The sequence below is a fragment of the Lonchura striata genome, chromosome 5 (assembly GCF_046129695.1).
Source record: "Lonchura striata isolate bLonStr1 chromosome 5, bLonStr1.mat, whole genome shotgun sequence".
NCBI lineage: Eukaryota > Metazoa > Chordata > Aves > Passeriformes > Estrildidae > Lonchura > Lonchura striata.
In genome coordinates, this window is record NC_134607.1 from 61,552,606 (window position 1) to 61,571,709 (window position 19,104).

Sequence of the window (19,104 nt, forward strand, 5' to 3'; positions counted from 1 at the left end):
TCATAGTCTGTGAATTAGGACCTTAACACAGATGCAGAAACACAGGTCTTGTATCCAGGGTGCCAGACCTAATGTTATTCAGAAATCCTAGACTGGCAGGTATGACACAGAATCCGTGGAAGACTTCAGAGCTTCAGTTGTCATCTTACTCTGCCATTCCAGTGAAGATTTCTTGGTATGCCAGTGCATTTCAGATGCCCCTGGACATTGCTAATGAGCTCAGAGTGTCCCTCCTCCTGATTTCTCTGATTTGGGAGCAATGGACAAAAGTTCAGCATAAAGCAACAAATAAGTGTAATTATGAGACTTAGAGAACCTCCTGGTTTCCTCTGATTGCTTGTCATTATTAAATTACATAGCATTAACTTCAGTATTTAGTGTTTAATAGGCATCAAGCTGTCTGCATGGTTCTAAATTTTATTAATTTGCTTTTGAAATCTGTTCTGTGGAAATGGATAGTGTCAGGAGCTCAGGTGTGTTAACCATAATCAACTCATTTTCATACCACATGATGGAATGACAAACACTCAATGGCAACATCATAAAAAGGTAATCATGCCACTTGGCCACAGTGGTGAAAGCTGGGGATAAGAAATAGCATGATTATTTGATGCTTTGGATCCAGATGTTATTCAAAGGAATAATTAATTTCCAATTTCCTGCTCCTTCACACTAGCTTGACAAATGAGCTTATTCCTGGCCATAGGGATTCAGTTAGAACAGAAAGATTGACAAATAGTTGGAGACTGTGAAGGAGAAGACCAACTGGAGAAGAAAAACTTACCACAAGACCAAAGTTTACATGGTTAACTCTTAGATGTGAAAATACAACATTTAGTGTTGAAAAGCAGAATATCTAGCCAGGGATATTAGTGGAAGGCCCATGTACAAAGGGTAACAAAACTGTGAAAAGAACAGTGAAGTTCTAAATTTGCAGTCCCCTGGTTGAACCTCCAGCTAAGATGCTTTGCTTTGAGCTACTGAAGATTTGATATTGTTGACTCTGACACATACCTAGTAGAGATAAATGTCTTTGCTTTCACATTCCCACTCAGGAGGTAATTCTTAGTACACAACTTTTCAAGAAGAACAAAACTTAATTAGTAAAAGCTTTGCTGATCATTTAAGTGATTTAAATTATACTGGTTAAAATGGCATGAAGTTCAGATGGCTTAGCATAGGACCACAGGAGCCTGAAAGAAAAAAAATGAGAGAGTAATGATCGATGGACATGATATTATTGCAGTATAGAACATTGAAGAGTATAAAGCATGATAAATCGACCAAACTGACCTGACTTGCAAAAAAACCCGTTAAGGAATGTCAATTTTTTATGAATTCCTGAGAGTTTGGAGTTGAGCAATTAACATAAAGAACAGCTGTGTCCTGAAGTCTAATGAGAGAGGAACAGTATTGATGTGAATTTTATGATGTTTAGATTATGTGCTGGTCACATGTGGTCCTGCGCAGGACTTTAAAAGTTAATGAACAGAACACTAAAAAATGATGCTGAAAAAGGATCCTGACAAGATAGTTGGGAACTGATATGTATTAAATTAATGTATTACAAGGAAAAAGAAGAAAAACTGTGAATAGGTTGATTCTTTTTTTCTCTGTGACATTGCTGTGTCTCTCAGAGGAACACAAATTGGTTTCAGACTTGAGTTAGATGACATGTCCAACATAATGGAAAATAAACCCCTCAATACCGAGAAAATTGGAACAGTACGTAAACATGACAAGTTAAACAGAGGAGATTATGGTGCTGACAACCGTGAAGCACTTTGTGGACCTTAAAAATTAGCATTTTTAGAAAGACATGCTGGGATACATTGCATGTATGTCCCTCCTTATTTAAAATCAGAACTTACTGCATAAGAAAACAAACTTGTACATAATCTTTGGATCCATAAACCATCTTCTTCAGTCTACGCTCATACCTCAGTATCCCCATTTGATGACAAGACAAAAACTGAATTTATGCCTGAAGAACATAGCTGGCTGGAGGAATCTGGATGAATAGCACAGTTAATCTGTGATGGTCATGATACTTTCTTCTTGGGTTTCCCCAGACAACAGAGAAAGAAAATGACACTAAACGTAGATGTGTATGCTCTTTACCCAGCCACCCTACAGGCTTACTGGTGTATAATCCCAATATGATAGGATAGGAAATTGTTTGTAGAGGAAATTTCCCCTGGTGCTCTTTTAAAAAAAAAAAAAAAATTAACTCTAACAAGCTAACTTAAAGAGTATAATTTATGTCGCAGGGATCAACAAAAAAGGGTCTACTTCAGAGGAAAGGAAAGAAGAATTTAAATTCAAATTAGAGCATTTTGTCAAAGGAAGTTTTCATTGATTAATGGTAATTCTCTAATACCATTTCTGTGAAAAGCAGATGCATTTCCAGAATGTATAGAACATTTAATTTGCAAAATAACAGAATTAATCAGATCTCAGATGCAATTTCTATTTAGGTTCAAGACAAAATACCTTCTGACCATTTAACATTTAGCAGGATCATTTGATATTTAGCAAGCACTAAATATTAGATGTCCCTCATAACATGGAAACTGAAGTAATTTACTCTGTTATAAGCAGGCTTTTGCTTTTCATACCATCAAAAAGTTTTTGATCTATCAGGCAACCAACAGTTCTAGATTAAGTTTCTTTACTTCTCAGTAGATGTTCTTTGGTGAATTTTTAAAAAAGCTTTAGGACTCATAGGATAGAAGAAACAAATTACAAATCCATTCTAATTAAAAAAAATTATATTGCCATCTACTCAGAAGTTAGTAATTCAGAATTAATTGCTGAAATTTGAAAATAAAATCATTATGCAAGAGAAAGCAAAAAAAAAAGTTGTTTTCAGACTCCCAATAGGACAATTTTTACTCTGAAGAATGTTCTGAAAGTAGTGTGTTCTGCCATACAAAGAGACCTCAAATGGGAGACATGGCAAATACCCATAATTTACCCATGGCAAATCTCCTTAATCTGGTAAAGTTTATTTATTCTTGATGCATATAGAAAAAAAAAACCAAACCAGTGTGCAAGTAGCTATCACATATTACTGAATAAAAAATGGGTAGCTCTGTAGAAACACAACTCATGATTTTTTATTCATCCCATTTCCTACTAGGAGAAAGTTAGAAATGTAACTGAATTTCAATTCTACACCAGTAATCTGCAATGGATGCATTTAAATTTAGTGACAAAAGTATATATGTTGTTACACTGCAATTTATCTTTCAGACACCAGAGAGGAACAAAAATGAAAAAGCTTTTGAGTACTTCAGAATTAACACTCACTCTCTAGAGACTAGGCCTGATCTCCCACATGCAAAATTTCAGAGGCATTAATTTTTCTTTCCTAAATTAGTGTTTTTTTTAAATTTGAAACATTATTTTCAATAAATGAAACTATTATTTTCTTATTTATTATATTAAATTCTAAACCACTATTATTTTTTATTTCTTTGATGTCTGTGGTTTTTTTTTAAATATAAATTTCATAGCTTTAAGTTGCAAAAGAGAAAGTGATAGAAGTATATTTCAGTTCGAATCTCTTTTATTCTGATTTCATAATTATAGTAATGCATATATTTTTTGTCTTTGTTACCCCAAATTGTAAAAATGGTGCAGCAGAACTTTCATTTTCTGTAAAAATCTCTGAAAATGCTAGAATTTCAGTGTGATTTTTGTTTCTTCATTAGTAATGCACAATTAAATAGCTACAGAAATGGCTATTAGTTCAGAAGAAAAAGCAGCTTCAGTTCTTAGCTCCACAAATCAAGCCTTTAATCTGCAAGGTAAAGGATATACCAAACTGGTGAAGAAATTATATTTTGTGGCAAAATAGCAGGTTTTAATTTGGTGTTTTCTTTCCACATAATCTTGATCTCAGGCTGGGCAAAGATTTTATCTAGAACTGGCTAGACTCCTTCTTATAACATCTCCAAAGGCTTGATTATACATCTAACCAAACAAAAACCCAAACCACTGAGCTTTATCATAACAGAACTAAATACTTATGTTTTCAAATAGGGAAGATGTAAAATCATTGACTGGAGAACATAGAAACCAAAGAAACTTCGGAACGGCTTGTCCTGCTCACCATGTCCCTACATTAGAGGTCCTTGATTCCAGTGAAATCAGTGACTCTGAGCTGTGAAAAGCTCTGGGTAGTCCCTGCTAGTCCCCAGATTTTCATCCCATTCCGCTGGCAGCCCATGTGTCTGCGCTTGGCTCCTCTCAGCAGGCTGCTGGATTGGGCTGTAGATCTCCAGCTTTCTGCCCTGACCCTTCTTCACTTGCTCAGAACCCCCAGCCCCTGCAAATGTCTCTCCATCAGGACCTCAGAAAGGTCCTCACTGCAGAAGGACCTGCCTAACTCAGGCACTTCTCAGAGGAATGAAGCCTACACACTTGGAAGAAACCAGAGATCTCTCCATCAGACTGCTGTTACCTATTTGTCACAGAAGATGGCTGCAGCTGTTTTGGGTAAATATTTACTCATGGTAACCACAAATGTCTCTGCAGCAGTTTTATAGCTAATAGAGTCTGATACCCAGATCTGTAGGACAGGGACTGTGCCTCCTATCTGCTGAAAAAACACGGCTCCTACCAGTACTCTTTATGTGACCCAAAACATCTCTTCTGAATGTTTCATTCTTCACTAGGCGGTTTCTATCCTTTCAGCTCTGTTTTAGACTACTTTTCCCAAGCAAATTCCTTTTCTTTAATTTTTACAAGCTCCTTGGAAGATTCCTCACAGGAAATCAATCCTGAAATTACATGCCTAATTGTCTGCACAGGAAATGAGATCTATTATAAGAATAAGGCAGTAAGGAAACATCTTTCCATCTACCTTGTATGTGGACAATTGAATCAGCCATTACTTTTGCTAATGAAGAACTGCAAGGAAAATCCTATAGAAATCCCATTTTTCAGGTGTAACAAAAAAAAAGAAACTTTAGTAAAAGATAAGACATCTACAAGATGCTTTGCATAGTATATGGAAGTGTCACATAGTAGCTTGGAAGTTAATAGGAAAAAAATGGAAAAATAAAAAGGAAGGACAGCTATGAAGAAGCAGGGAAAGACAATCTGGAACAGGACCTCACTGATATTCTTAACATTAATAATAAGTGCAATAAAGTGGTTTACTAATGTCATCTTACTAAGAAAATCTAAACAAAACCTTTAGTTTAAGAAGTTTTGCTGAGTCTGCCTTTTTTCATTGTGATGTTGTGCCCAGAAATAATGTTTAAAAAGCACCTTTACAGGTTTGGGTTGCATTCCTTGCTCTCTTTCAGGAATTAATTTGCAATGACTGGATAAAAACACTTCCTGTTTGCTGATGCTTAGCTTATTAAGCATTCCACATTAAGCTTTACCAGTAATCTTATCTATTAAATGACAAATTCCCTGCCAACTGCGAAGTCTACCAGTATTGAATTTATGTTTTCTACAGGACTTGCAAAGAAAGTGCATTTAGTCAGAATCCAAGAACTTTTCCTAGAGATAGTTCATTAAAAATAAATTACCTTACTGATTTCCTACTTATAATTATATTAAAAGATTGGTAAGTGAAGCAATCTTTCAATCTAATGTAAGCCATATTAATTTACTTGTTTCCATTTTTAGATAAGGAGTGGAACTCTTGCATGTAAAGACAAAAGTCTTACAAAAGTCCATTATATAAAACCAATTAAATTTTATAACAAAATTTGGAATATTAATAAAGATATTAATTTATATTTAATAAAAATATTGTATGTACTCTATATTTCTAACTTCACTTTCATAAAGAAATCCAGACTGTTTTCTACAGTAGCATGAATGGGATTCCAGATTTAGCCTTACTGCATGAGACAGCTTTCAGCTTTTGCAATAGTGCAGGGGGTTTTAATAACTTTGATCATTACCTATGCTTGCCTCTGATGTGTGGGCAGGACTCATCCTGTGCACCCTTGTTCATCTGGCTTGTCAGATAACTTGTCAGTTAACCCAAGGTTCTCATCCAGACTTCTCTCCAATCTGTGGAGCATAATGGGCAAATCCAGAGAACAAGCTGCCTAGACAGTGACTGCATAAAATTATTAAATCATCTTCCACCATGGTTATTTTTCACAACTGGCTGTAGGGGTAAGTATTTTGACTCATGTAGACTAGAAATCAAATTGTTTTACAGTTAAGTTGGGATTCTTCTGACCAAAAGTGAGCAGAAATTTAAATTTGAAATGTTGGTAGGTGAGTTTCTAAAACTTTAATAATCAACAGGGAAGAATAGATTATTTTAGAATATTACTGATTTCAGCTACTTTAGATATTTACAGAAGCTGAATGATAGAGATGCCTATTTCCCTCACCACAAAGAATCCCTGCTTGCTTCTCAGAACAGATGAAGAAGGATTCACTGTAGCTGCCTACACAGGATCCCTGATAACAAGTGCTGAGGAGAACGTGGCAGTATGTGTTGCAAGGCAAGACTGGGAAGAAAGGCTGAAGGATGTTGCATGCAAAAGATTTTCAGTTTATCTGTCTTTAGCAACATGTGAAAAAAACATAGAATCAATTAATCACTATGATATGAATGCTTAAAAAAGACCTTTATGACTGAAGCTGTATATAGATGGTTCTTTTTTTTAATACAACACATTCTAATGTGATGCTTTTGGGATAAAGAACTTGATAAAGTTAAAAGTCTGATATGCAATGAACAAATTACAAGAAAAACCTCTTGCTTATTCAAGATTAACTTCAGTAGAAATAATCATTCCAGTTTGTGGTCATTCAGTGAATATTAGCAACATCAGACTCTCCAAATGTTTGTATTTTAGAGCCAAACCCACAAGCCCCTGAGATCTCTCACAGATGCTACAAAAAAAGTAAATAAACATTGCATTATTTTTCAATTACAGTGTGAGAATAGTTTGTTGTTTATTTAATTGCAAGGAACACATCTGGCAAGCTGAAATCAAAAAGCATGTCACCATTCTTCCTGCTTCCATTGACTTTTAAATAACTTTCATATATAAAGAAATATATATTCAGAATGGTGTAATAAGGAAACAAGATTAAAAAGCTTCTCTTTCTCCCTGAGAATTACTGCGGAAGAAGTTTAAAATTATCCAGATGATTATTTGCTCAGAGATGGTCTCTTTTAGCACCCTTGGCCTAAATGTGAGAAGTATGGTGAACCATGGAATATTCTAAGTGTTTATATTGGAAGGGACAGTTGGAATTCAGCTAGGTCAATCTCTTGCTCAAAGCAAGACTAAATTCAAAGACTGGGCTGACATTCAAGAATGGCATCTTCTCTGAGTTGCCAAATGAAGGAAAATGGAGCCAGAATGACAAGCAATAAACATGCAGAGTGAGAAAGGACTGGGTAAAAACACAGAAAAAGCTGGTGAAGAATGGCAGAAACTGGATGGAGATGACTGTCTTTGACTCTGCCACATTTATTGGCTCTCACTGGGCACAGATCAAAGCCCTGTGGACTTGTCCCAGAATTCTCTCTGGGCTGCTCTAGGGCCTTCCATCAATGTAATCATCCTACATTTTGGCTAAACATTTTCCCAGAATCTTTCCATTTTCACTAAATACTTCCTCATACTTATTCCAGAGAACACAAGATATTAAATTGTGTGAGGATGCAGAGAGTGATACAAAAGAGAACCTGGGTCTTCGTACACTACTCTACTAGGATTGTATTTACAGTTCCTCAACTATTCATTTTTTTTTTCCCCTTAAGGAACAGGTTAAGGCGTCTTTTGCTGTACTTCAGATATTTGATATTGCAGTAGAGAGGTACTGCTTGGCCCCAGATGCCTAAAATAATCATATTTATTGAGAACAAGTTAAAACACAGAAGTTATGCAGGGGTTGTAAGAAAAAGATATTGGCTTTCTATTGATGAGTGAATTTAGTGAAACTATTAAAATATAGATAATACTGTGATATTCCCATAATCAGCAAACCTTTTCTATGATGCCAAATAATCCTTGAAGTATTACTTAATAATTTAAACAAATTATTTAAGAAAAATGGCATTATTATTAATATTATTACTACTACTATTGCTATTGTCATCATTTATTAAATTAAAACATTATCAAATTTTCTGCTATGAAAAAACCCTAATTATAGAAATAGAAATTAATTGATAGATTAGATGTAAAGGTCATTAAAATATTTTCTCATTCAGAGATTTTACATCTGTGCTTGTATTCATGCATACAGAGTATTTTTCTAATTATCCAAGAATTTTTAGACGTGCTCTACCTAGAACACATGAAATAAAATTTAAAAATTCTTACATTATAGAAAAAATATTCTAAAAAGTCCATTGAGTATAATTCGCACGAATCTGAAATACACACTAAAAATAAGGTGACCCTGGGAATGTGTGTAAAGAAAGTTTGCCTTCTTTTAGCTTAGTACTAAGAGGTACCAAAGAAATAAAAGTCAATATTTCTCTCATTTACCAAACAGGAACACTGCACAGTATGTTTCTTCTGTGTTGAAATATTGTTCCAACTTATGAAACATTTGGCTTTGGAAAGCAATTTATTTCCTTTAGAAATCTGCTTGGACATGGGAATCAACTTTCAGAATTTGTACCTGGCAGTTTTGGCTTCCATGTCCTTTTTTTTGACTGTAAACTGAAGGTGACACAACAAAGGGGTATGTATCCTGGTGCTGATTTTGATTGTCTTTGAATTATGGGTCAGCCAAAGGCTTCCTGAGAAGTCAGTGTTGTATTTAATAAATATTATAATCTTGGTTTATTAAAAAAAAAATGTTCAGCATGAATCATAAAGGGCAAGCATAGCCATTGTTAAAGCCTTCCTTCCCTTTTTAAGACTGTAAATGAAAATTGCTCCAATAATTGTACAGGTATTAATATCTCATTTAACAGACTAATTTAGTCTCTGCATTTTTACTGGATTTGCAAACCATAGGGGCCAAGAGAGTTTTGTGGCTTAGGAAGTGCCTGAAAAGCACACCTTCCCATCTCCCCAGTGCTGTGTCTCAAGTCTGTAGTACAATAGATAATGTAGTCACTTGTTTCACAGTGTATTAGCTTACTTTATTACTATAAAATATTGCACTGTTTTACAAATCACCACATCACAACGTCTACACAATGTACTTTGACAACAAATGCTGTTTAATAGGACATTACATTATACTGAACCAACAAAAACATTGTTCAACACATTGAGACTAAACTTCAGACATGCCTCAGTACACAAGCACAGGTTGTATGGCACTTTTTTAGAGTCCAGCTCTGTAGCTCTCCATCCTTAGGCTGAGATTTCCCAAATCTCCTCTGAAGAAGGTGAGATTCACTTAGAAACTAGACTACGGGTGACTGGGAAAAAAAAACATTTTTCTTCATCCCTCAGTATTGCAGTAGGCTCTCCCATGTACCATGCTTGGGAGATGTCATCTTTCACTGAGATGCACAGTCCAAGATAATACCATTAAGATTTCTCCTAATACTGCTTGCAAGTGCATGGGAGAAACTTCTCTGTCCTGGCCAGATTCCAAGGTAGACAAGCCAAAAAATCTGTTTTCTCAAACAAACTGTTCTTCAATTTGTGTTAAATCATTAATACCAGCAAGATTGAAACCAGTCTGCAGTACTGCCAGTGGAGCTCTTGGGTTCTAGAGTGACGTGGGCTGTAGCTATCAGGCTCTGTACTCCTCAAGAGAGACAAGCAGTTGCCTGCCCTGAAGGTCGAGTTCCTGCAGCTCTGCACAAATCCTGTGTGTATAGTAAGTCTATTTGTAGTCCTAATAACTCTAATGTCAGACTGCTTGCTGTTTGTAGCCTCTTGGGTATAAGAATTTCATGGCAGAGTAGCCACTGGAGCAATGGTAGTTACCTCTTTATGGCAGGCAATGATGACAATTTATGCCCATACACTTGTGTTTCGTTTTGCTAAAACATTTACTACAGGGACTTATTTCTCCTGTGTGCAAACTAATTCCTCCCAATTTCAGCAAGAGTTAGGCACATACATTCCTAGGAGAAGTGTCCCCAGGTTTTAATAGAAGCACTGTTCAAATATCACACAGACCATATAAGCCTACATTAGAAAACAGTTTCACCAGTGATAAAAGCACTTTTGTAACAAAATGCTTTCTAATAGTCATTAAAAACCTTCTGTGTAATATATGGAAAAAGGGTTTACCTAATGCTTTGCAAAATTTTCCACAAATGTACCACACAGTACACAAACATTAATAAGAAAGAAGAAACAAAACCATAGCACTACCACTTTGAAATGCAATGGAATTAATACTACTTCCAGTAATACAGTGCAACAGCTACTAACTATTATTAATGTCTATTTTTTCAGGAATCCATAATCATTAAGGTTTTCTATGGTTTCTTTATCTTTTATTCAGAAATATGGAAGCATTGCACACTGTTTCACAGCTAATCAGAGCTATACAAGAAAAGATATGAAAGTTTCATTAGTGCAAATTTTAGGATAACTGGTCTCCTGTCCTAACTCCTCCTGTTCAAATTTGTCATTCCCTGCGTTGTTGAAAGGTTACAATTTCTCTCAGTAAAAAGAATTCTATTGAATCCCTTCATAAACAAGGTTCTATATGTAACTTATTTTTTGTTTACCTGCTATAATATGCAATATTTATTGAAATAGATTTATACCAAATAATTGCAACAATGTGCTTAAAAAGTATTTCAAGTGAATCCAAGGTATAAAACAGTCTCAATGTACAGGGCAAAAAGGATGTAAATAATTGAAAGGTTACTAGGAGAGTACATATCTCACAGTCAAAAATATGATACTCTGCTAGGTGAGACATAGCTTGTAAAAATGAGTCAGGAAAGCAGTGCTTCAGGAATTTTGTTAATTTAACAGCAGCATTTTTTTATCTGCATTATTAATGGTATTTTCTAAAAATCTTTCAGAAATTTTATTTTTGGAATTAGCAAAAGAAACACAACTGTTCTTCTCACAAAGCTGTTAGGAAAATATTTTGCACAAAATACTGATTTCTATGTAGAGAAAGTAGAAAGGGACAAGTGTCCATGGCTGGGAAAAGGGCAACATGACATCCAACAGAAAAGTCAGTGAAGTGGACAATATAGCATGACTCACAATATTTTTGACCACTAAATGATTTTGGCTTCACTATCTAAAAATAGCAATAAAAATGAGCACAAAAAAGGGGAAAAAACTCAAAAGCTAGCATGAGAAGAATATTTTTACAGAGAAATCATGCTGAGGAAACTGTTGAATTCATGATATCATAAAAAAAGCTCATAGTTTTGAGATGGAAAGGAAAAAGGTCAGCTACGAACCTTTGTTTCCCATCATTTTTAAAGCATATGGATCCAGGAACAACAGAGAACTTAGAAGGATGGCAAGGCAAAATGGTGTGGCAAATTGGAAAGAGAAAATTGTAAGAGGATGCTATCAGCAGCATGTTGGGCAGAAGACATTTCTGTCTCCAATTTCTAGGTACCAATGGATCACATGGGTCACTTCAAATGGGTCAGTGGTTCACTGTTAGGTTCATCTGCACATTCCCTTTGTGTGATCAAATGTCCCTTAAGGTCACAAACAAGAAATCTATATGTGACATTTAAGAATAAAGGAGGGCTAAAAATTAAAATATTGCCAAATATTCCTCTCAATATTAGACTGCTTTCAGGAAATAGGAGGAAATGGATCAGAAGCAAATATACAGTTGAAATAAGTTTCTGGAAAGGAGAAACTACATCAGGAAACAGGAAGAGATGTGAGACCTTGTCTGTCCCAAAATCTCCTCTCAGAAACAATGACAGAAGCAGAACTTTGTGAGCAAGACAAGTATAAGCAGACTACTGTAAATTTAGAGTACCCCTAGGATGCATATAAACCAAGATTGGGTTCCTTTAGGAAGTGACTGGAAAGGAAAAAATTGCCAATGACTCAGGGATGTAAAACAGTAGAGACAGTAGGATGATGGAAAAACTCTGTAAGTCCCAAATAAAAAAACCTACATTGTACTTCTTTAAATTGAATTTCTTTGAATCCTCAGGACTGTTGACTAGAAAGTCCTGAACAAGAGATGAGCAAGCCATGAGATGCAGGATATCCAGTTTGCCACAGGTACTCTGTTAATATTTTGTATGAAAAACTGCAGAATGAGAACAAAAGCCACAGAGACCTCAGCTGAGGTGGGCTGAGGTCATGGAACAAAGAGACCAGAATTTCCTGGCCACAGCTTTACCTTTTGCAGCTTTCCCAAAAGGCAACAACCTGGAGATAAAGAAGCATGAGCTTTCCTGATCAGAGGAATTGAAACACATAGCAATCCTGGCAAAAAAAAAAACAACAACAAAAAAAAAAAAAAAAAAAAAAAAAAAAAAAAAAAAAAAAAAAACCAACAACAAAAAAAAAAAACAAACAAAAAAAAAAAACAAAAAAAACCAAAAAAACACAAAAAAAAAAAAAAACCAAAAAAAAAAAAACACAAAAAAACCCAAAAAAAACCAAAACAAAACCAAAACCAAAACCAACAAACCAAACAAAAAAACACCCCTCACCTCTATAGGTGAAAGGCAAAACTGGCAAATTTGAAATAAGTCCATGGAAAGGGTACTGAGGATGGACGGTTCCTTCCACTGAAGTCTGCTTATTTTGAGGGGTTAGTGTTTTTCACTAGAATATTCAGAGATTTTTTTTGTGAAATTTCTGCCTGTTTTTGAAATTGCTGGTGCTGCGTGTGATGTACTGGTATCTGTTAGTGATTTTAAGGAGTTACTCACTTCTACTAAGATTTATACAGTATCTGAGAAAGATAATTTGCCTTCCTTTTATTCACACGAGTTACAAGTATGGAGTTAAATTCTCCCTCCTCACCTTGACTGTACACTGCATGTGGCCCAGCATTCTCACCAACATTCTCACTTTCTCAGAGCCAGTTTGCATTCTACCATTTTCTGATTCCATGATTATAAAATAGCCATCTGATGTAGGAATTTTGTCAGCCTCCCACTTTTTGCATTTAATGTTTCACTCTCAACACCTGTTATGAGTTGCCATAACTTCATGAATCAGTCCTGGCTCGTCTGCAGGTTTCCTTAACAACAGTATTTCAGACATAGTCTTGATGGATATAGATTTGAAAGTATCAGTTATTTTTTAGACAGGAACACTTCTGGATCTGGGCTGCTGTCTATAGATCCATATATTTCAAAGGTACTTTTCTAAAGAGATGATATATGGCAAATACATGGATAGTTCAATTAGTAGAACATGCCAAAGCTAGTTTTTGAAGTTATCATTACTGAATATTTTGCTCTACATAAATTTGCTACAAGCCACACAGTGTTTTTCAGTAGTACTGGACTAATTCAGAATTTATGCCCTATCTACATTCAGAAAGACAGATTTTTGAGAGCTCTTCCACACTATTTCAGTAGCCTATACTCAATCAAATCTACTGCAGAAGTTGAGGATAAAGTGTAAAGCCTGAAGCAAAACTGAAAAGGAGTAAATATCTTTGGGTGTTATTTTCTTTCTTTTATATAAATTTTTTCCCTTTTTTTCTGTTTTTTTTTTTTTTTTTTTTTTTTTTTTTTTTTGTTTTGTTTTTTTTTGGTAACACTTTTCCACTAACTTTTCCATTAATTTTAGTTTTTGTTCTTCAGTACAAACACATCTGTCAGCTCATAGTAATCAATGGAAACAATATGACTGATCAGCAAAAACAAATGTAAAGATATGGAACTATTATGGTGCATCTACTTAGCAAAGAACTTGTCCAATAAACAAGAAAAAGACAGTAAGAGGTCTAGCCAGTGCTAGAGAGATTCCTTCCTTTGATAGACAATTATACTATTTCCATTACCATTTTGTTTTTTTAACAAGCAGATACATTGCTACTTCCACTTTAGAAATCTTAAAATTAGTTGACTGAGCTGTGGGACTTGCTCCAGCTGGATTGTATCCCATGACAAGTCTCTCTTTGGTGATGGTGAGAGAGATTTTAGTGGCCTCTTGAAATCTGAGTACTGTTTTGAAACATGAAGACCTTTTCTTCTCCTGCATACTCTGGCTGTTGACCTTTTAAGCTTGTGGGACAATGGTTTTCAAAATGCTGTAGCATGCACACTGTGTGCATCCCAGGGAATATTTTTTCCAGTATGAGATACTACTTCCTTTAGTGAGAATAAATACCACTCAATGTCAATCTGTTTCTGTTTGCAATGTAGATAAGATTGCTGGATGAGAGAGAAATTAAGTCACTTACAGAAATGGATTTGCCACAATTAGGTGTGCAGTTAGTCCATATTCATATCAGAGACAGAAACATTACAAGGCAACAGACAATCCTATGCAAAACACAGCCTTCCTCCACAGGCAGGAACAGCCGTTGCTCCTAATCTTGAAAATGAGACATTAAAGACAGGATGCATAGGGTAATGATGGAAAAGGATGGCATAACTCAAGTGTCATTACACATCAAAGATAATAAACTAAAACTTGGATCCATGAATAATGAGAAAGTATGCCTTACTTTACTGATGTCACTGACTAAATGTTTTAGACTCAAAGAAAATATTTGGTTTTGTGTTTAGATTATCTCACATGACCAAATCTTATCACCTGTTCATTATTTGTAATTTGTCAGATAGACACATACACCTGAATCAGTCATCCTTTACTCCCTTTTTAATCAGTCAAGCAGCAAATATAGTTTTAAGGTATACTTAGATATACCTGACTTATTTGAAACATCTTCAGTGTAATTACATGAATTGCATCATAGAAAAGTCCATTTTTGCCCAGCGACTATAAAAGGAGACATGATGACTAACATAGACATATTAATCTGCATTCTAGGTGTGTAGTTAGTCACATAAATTCCCTTTTCCTATGAAAAAATGAAAAAAAACCAAAACAACCAAAACCCTGGTTTTCATCTTATAACAGTTCTCATATTTGGTTAAGATACGATTTAGCCATCTCATAGGTAGAGTAGGTTTGATTAATACACTATTTTTTTCAGTTCTTTTGAATCACTCAAAAAATGAACTTTTAAAAATGTTTAATTTTCACAGTCTTGAGTTATAGTCATTATTTCTGATGTACAAAAAATTATGATAGCAAATTTGCATTTGTTCTGTACCATCCCATTAAGTTTAATGACACTGTAGTATTTCCAAACATTTGCTTTGGTCTTGGTCATTGTTCTACCATGAACAAAACATGCTCTTTTTATCTTCCTTGCTTTCTCTAAAGCAACCAACCACTTTCTGCCCCAGCACCAGAGGGTTAAAGGTTACTGCCTTTGGACCTAGTAAGTTGTGTCACTGAGGCAGGGGAACTCCTGTACATCAGTCTGGCCCGAGGCAGAGCAGATGGTGTAAACTCACAGTCCTTTATCGAGCCTTGAGCTCAGTGTAGTATCTCCTACCTGCCACAGCCATGTGTAGAAATAACCACAGCTCAGTTAATGTACCAGAACTTGTTAAACTATCATGTTCATCAGTGTTAAGCTATCATGTTTTGATCATGAATCAATGATCTAAGAAGAAATTCTCCCCAGAGAGAGAGCAATTATCCTCAGGGGCTTGGGTATGTTGCTGCTTCAGGTTTTTTTTTTTTTTTTTTTTTTTTGCTATTGTCCTGTACTGATTGCTGAAATATCTATTTTGTTGCCTATTATTACTCAGGCTTGTTCAGCATGCTGGATTTCACACTCCACTTCTCTCTGAAGACTGGTACTCGAAATTGTTTTCCTCTAGAGGGTGATTATCCTGCTTTTTTCAAAATAAAATGCCACCTTTTTGGGGTTACACTAACCCTTCTAATTCTCTTGATGCCCTTTTTTGGCTATGAAATTCTCCTTAATTTGCCAGCTTAATAAAATAAATATTTCTTACTCCATTGTTCAAGATTCTTAATGGCCATTAAGTAGAACCAGATATAATACCAATGAATACAACCATTAATTTTCTTCAAGTTCACATACTATAGTGAGTCCAATTTAATTATCATCCTAATTTTGTTTAGTTCCAAAGAAATTTTGTCAGATTCTCTCTTGAAAATCATTCTTTTATATATATACATGAAAAATACTTTATTGACTATATGCCATTATTGACTATGTGACTCCTATAATCACCTTTGTTACTTCTGCAATTAGATATAATGTTACTATAGTCCTTATTTCTAAGGATTTTTAGGTATTGTAATGATAAACATTTGGCATATGCCAACACTAAAGCTTCACTTCCCAGTTTCTCTTCTTCAGAAGGAAAGTAGTTAGTATTTTTGCATCTTTTTGCATAGAATCATTTTCTTTTGATTTTGAAGCACAGAATAATGTACATTAAGTGACATATGAATGCCTTTAGAGAAAAAAATATTTTTAATTTAAAAATTCCAGTCATGATTTGCTTCAGGTAATAATAAACTAGGATGGATGCTCACCTGAAACCACCAAAGAAATTTTGTTTGGCTAAAATAATAAAAGCTATGAAATCCCTGTCAACTTTTTACTCTTATTCTGTTCTTATTACTTCTTTATGGATGTCTTGACTCTCCCCTTCCAACGGTGAACATTCAAACTTATTGTCTCAGGCTGGTGAGAAAAAACAAGTCGCTAGAAGCTATTTTTTTTAAATCAGAGAAATATATACAACGGATCTCTGTTATCAGGAAAGAAAATAACCCAGACAACTGTTGTACAAATTTTTTACAATGAATGGAGGCCAAATGGCTTAGGAGAACCAGTAACCTTGTAAAGGGAAAATAACTTGCTCTGATTTTGATCTACATTAATGAGTCAATACATTCAACTATATCTAAAGCTTGCAGCACTGCTTTGGGACTATGTCAGATTGCTGCAGACACCACACAAACTATTATGGGGTGAAAGGTCTGGAACTGGCCTAGCCTTACCCGTATACAGAGATGGGACCATTGACACTCAAAACACATAAAGGAATGTACAACAAACTGTAAGATTTTGCCTAGGATACTTAATTACAGACACACTTTTCCAAAACCAATGGTGTTACTTCCCACAACATGGAAATTAATTTCCAATCTAGCAAACAAGGATGTAGTGAGTATATGTATGTCTTATGGTTTAGAACCTTTTACACACATTTTTGTAATTGTACAGACTTTCCAAACTTACCTCCTCTATGGATAATCAAAGAAGTTTCACTTCCAACAGGACATTCTTTAAGTATATCCACTACTTCTGCATGGCTCAGGTTCTGTACATTCTGCTGGTTGATCTCAACAATGAGGTCACCTTCACACAAACCAGGACATCCCTGAATGTCTAGAATTTGCTTCACCCTCTGTCCTGTAGGACTGTCTGCTATAGTGAAGCCAAAGCCCTGGGCCCCTTTCACAATGGTTAAGGTCATGAGTTCAGCTTGGGTGGCCCCAGAAGAAGCCATTGATACATTATCATCATGGGCAGGTGGTGGGAATGTGCTATCAAGCTGACTATCTGCTGGAATGGAGTGCAAGGAGTGTGGTGGTCGATCTGTTACGTCTGGAACAGACTGAGAAGTCCTAGAAATGTATTCCAAATAAGTTTCATAGTTATGTCTTCCATTTACCACTACCGGAGGCCTCTCCATTACTGCAAGGGGTGGCACCATGCTGTTGGCAGGATCTTCAGGATCAAAGGGCAAAGGGTATCCACGACATAGCACCAAGTTGACACTCTGACCAATAGGAACAGACTGGAAGAGTTTGACTACATCTGCGTGAGTATGTCCAAGGACACAAACTTCATTAATATAGACAATCACATCACCTAGAACGAGAAGAACAAACAGTGACAACATGAGACAACTTCAATTGCTGTATATGCAGTGCATTTTTTTTTAAATGAGATAGAAATCTACTAAAAAAAATATGATAAATTCAATCAACATACTGACTCATATAGGAGAGACAAAAAAGTAGTTTGTCTGGCAGCAAATGTAATACAAAGACACAATGACAATACCAGTTATTTTCTGTGTAAGCTCACAGATGGAAAATTTAGATGGATCCAGACATTCACTTTTTCTTGACATTTCCTCCTTATTTTTCCAACTCCTTTCAGTGCAGTCTCTATAGATTACTTTTTTAATAAGGTAAAATGAACGATTATTTGGAGACTGTGTTGTCAAGAAATGCCAACATTTGGTGAAGAGTAAAAGAAAAAAAAATAAGTGTTCCTGGACTTCAGAATCAATGAATAGCAATTCAAGACTGTGTATGCATGTGCATAAGGAAACAGTTTTTGCATGGATCATGATATTGATACTTTTCTGTTAAATGTGATTACTTGCCATCAGCCATTCAGAACTGCTAAAGTAATTTACTATTCAAGGCATGAACTATCTATCTTACATAATATAGAGATGTTTCATGGCATTTTGTTGCAGCCAAAAAGCTCAAGGACAATGACACAACACATTTTTTTGGTAGGTTCAATAGCTTTACATTAGAAAAATCTAGGCAAATATATGAAAATAAGTTTAATATTTTCACCTAAGCATCTGGACAAATAAACCCAAAGATACTACATTTGCCTTCAAATCTTGTCTCATGTATAGCAGACCTACAAGTCTGAGCATATAGAAGCAGAATTCTTTAAGTCAACAGGCTATTTATGGGTCTCCATATTGCCTATACCCCGACCATTTACTGTTACTGAAATGCTCAGAAATAAGTTCAAGATTCCTCTTGGTGTTAGAATAGATCTATATATTTATAGCCATAAATAATTTTTAACATACTGTTAAGGTGCATATTTAAATAAAAATGAGTTATCATTTCAAACAATATTCAGAATAGTTTGATGCCCCACAGTCAGTTTTCACTTTCATAAAAAAGTTGACATCTTTATAAGAAAAGAAAAGGATATTTGGTTAGAAAACTCTAGAAGTTAAAGTATTTTTCTAAGTGGAGACTGTCTTATTATCCTATTATTAATCACCAAGATACTATGAGATGTCTACAAGGTACACAATTCAAAAATTTACACATCACAACACAAAGCTTTTTAAAGGTATCTGAAAACTCAGCAAGAAAATGAGAATGA

General features: G+C 35.1%; 1 protein-coding gene across 18 annotated transcripts in view; it reads right to left on the reverse strand.

Moving 5' to 3' along the window:
* MAGI2 (membrane associated guanylate kinase, WW and PDZ domain containing 2) overlaps positions 1-19,104 on the reverse strand; it is a 697,856-nt gene that overhangs the window by 101,591 nt on the left and 577,161 nt on the right. For 17 of the 18 annotated variants that reach the window (XM_077783653.1, XM_077783651.1, XM_077783652.1 and 14 more), the window contains one exon: positions 17,191-17,826. The exons of the other annotated variant lie outside the window; for it this stretch is intronic. In XM_077783653.1, the coding sequence (XP_077639779.1) occupies positions 17,191-17,826 (636 nt within the window). The remainder of the gene's footprint in view (positions 1-17,190; positions 17,827-19,104) is intronic. 18 annotated transcript variants of the gene reach the window in all.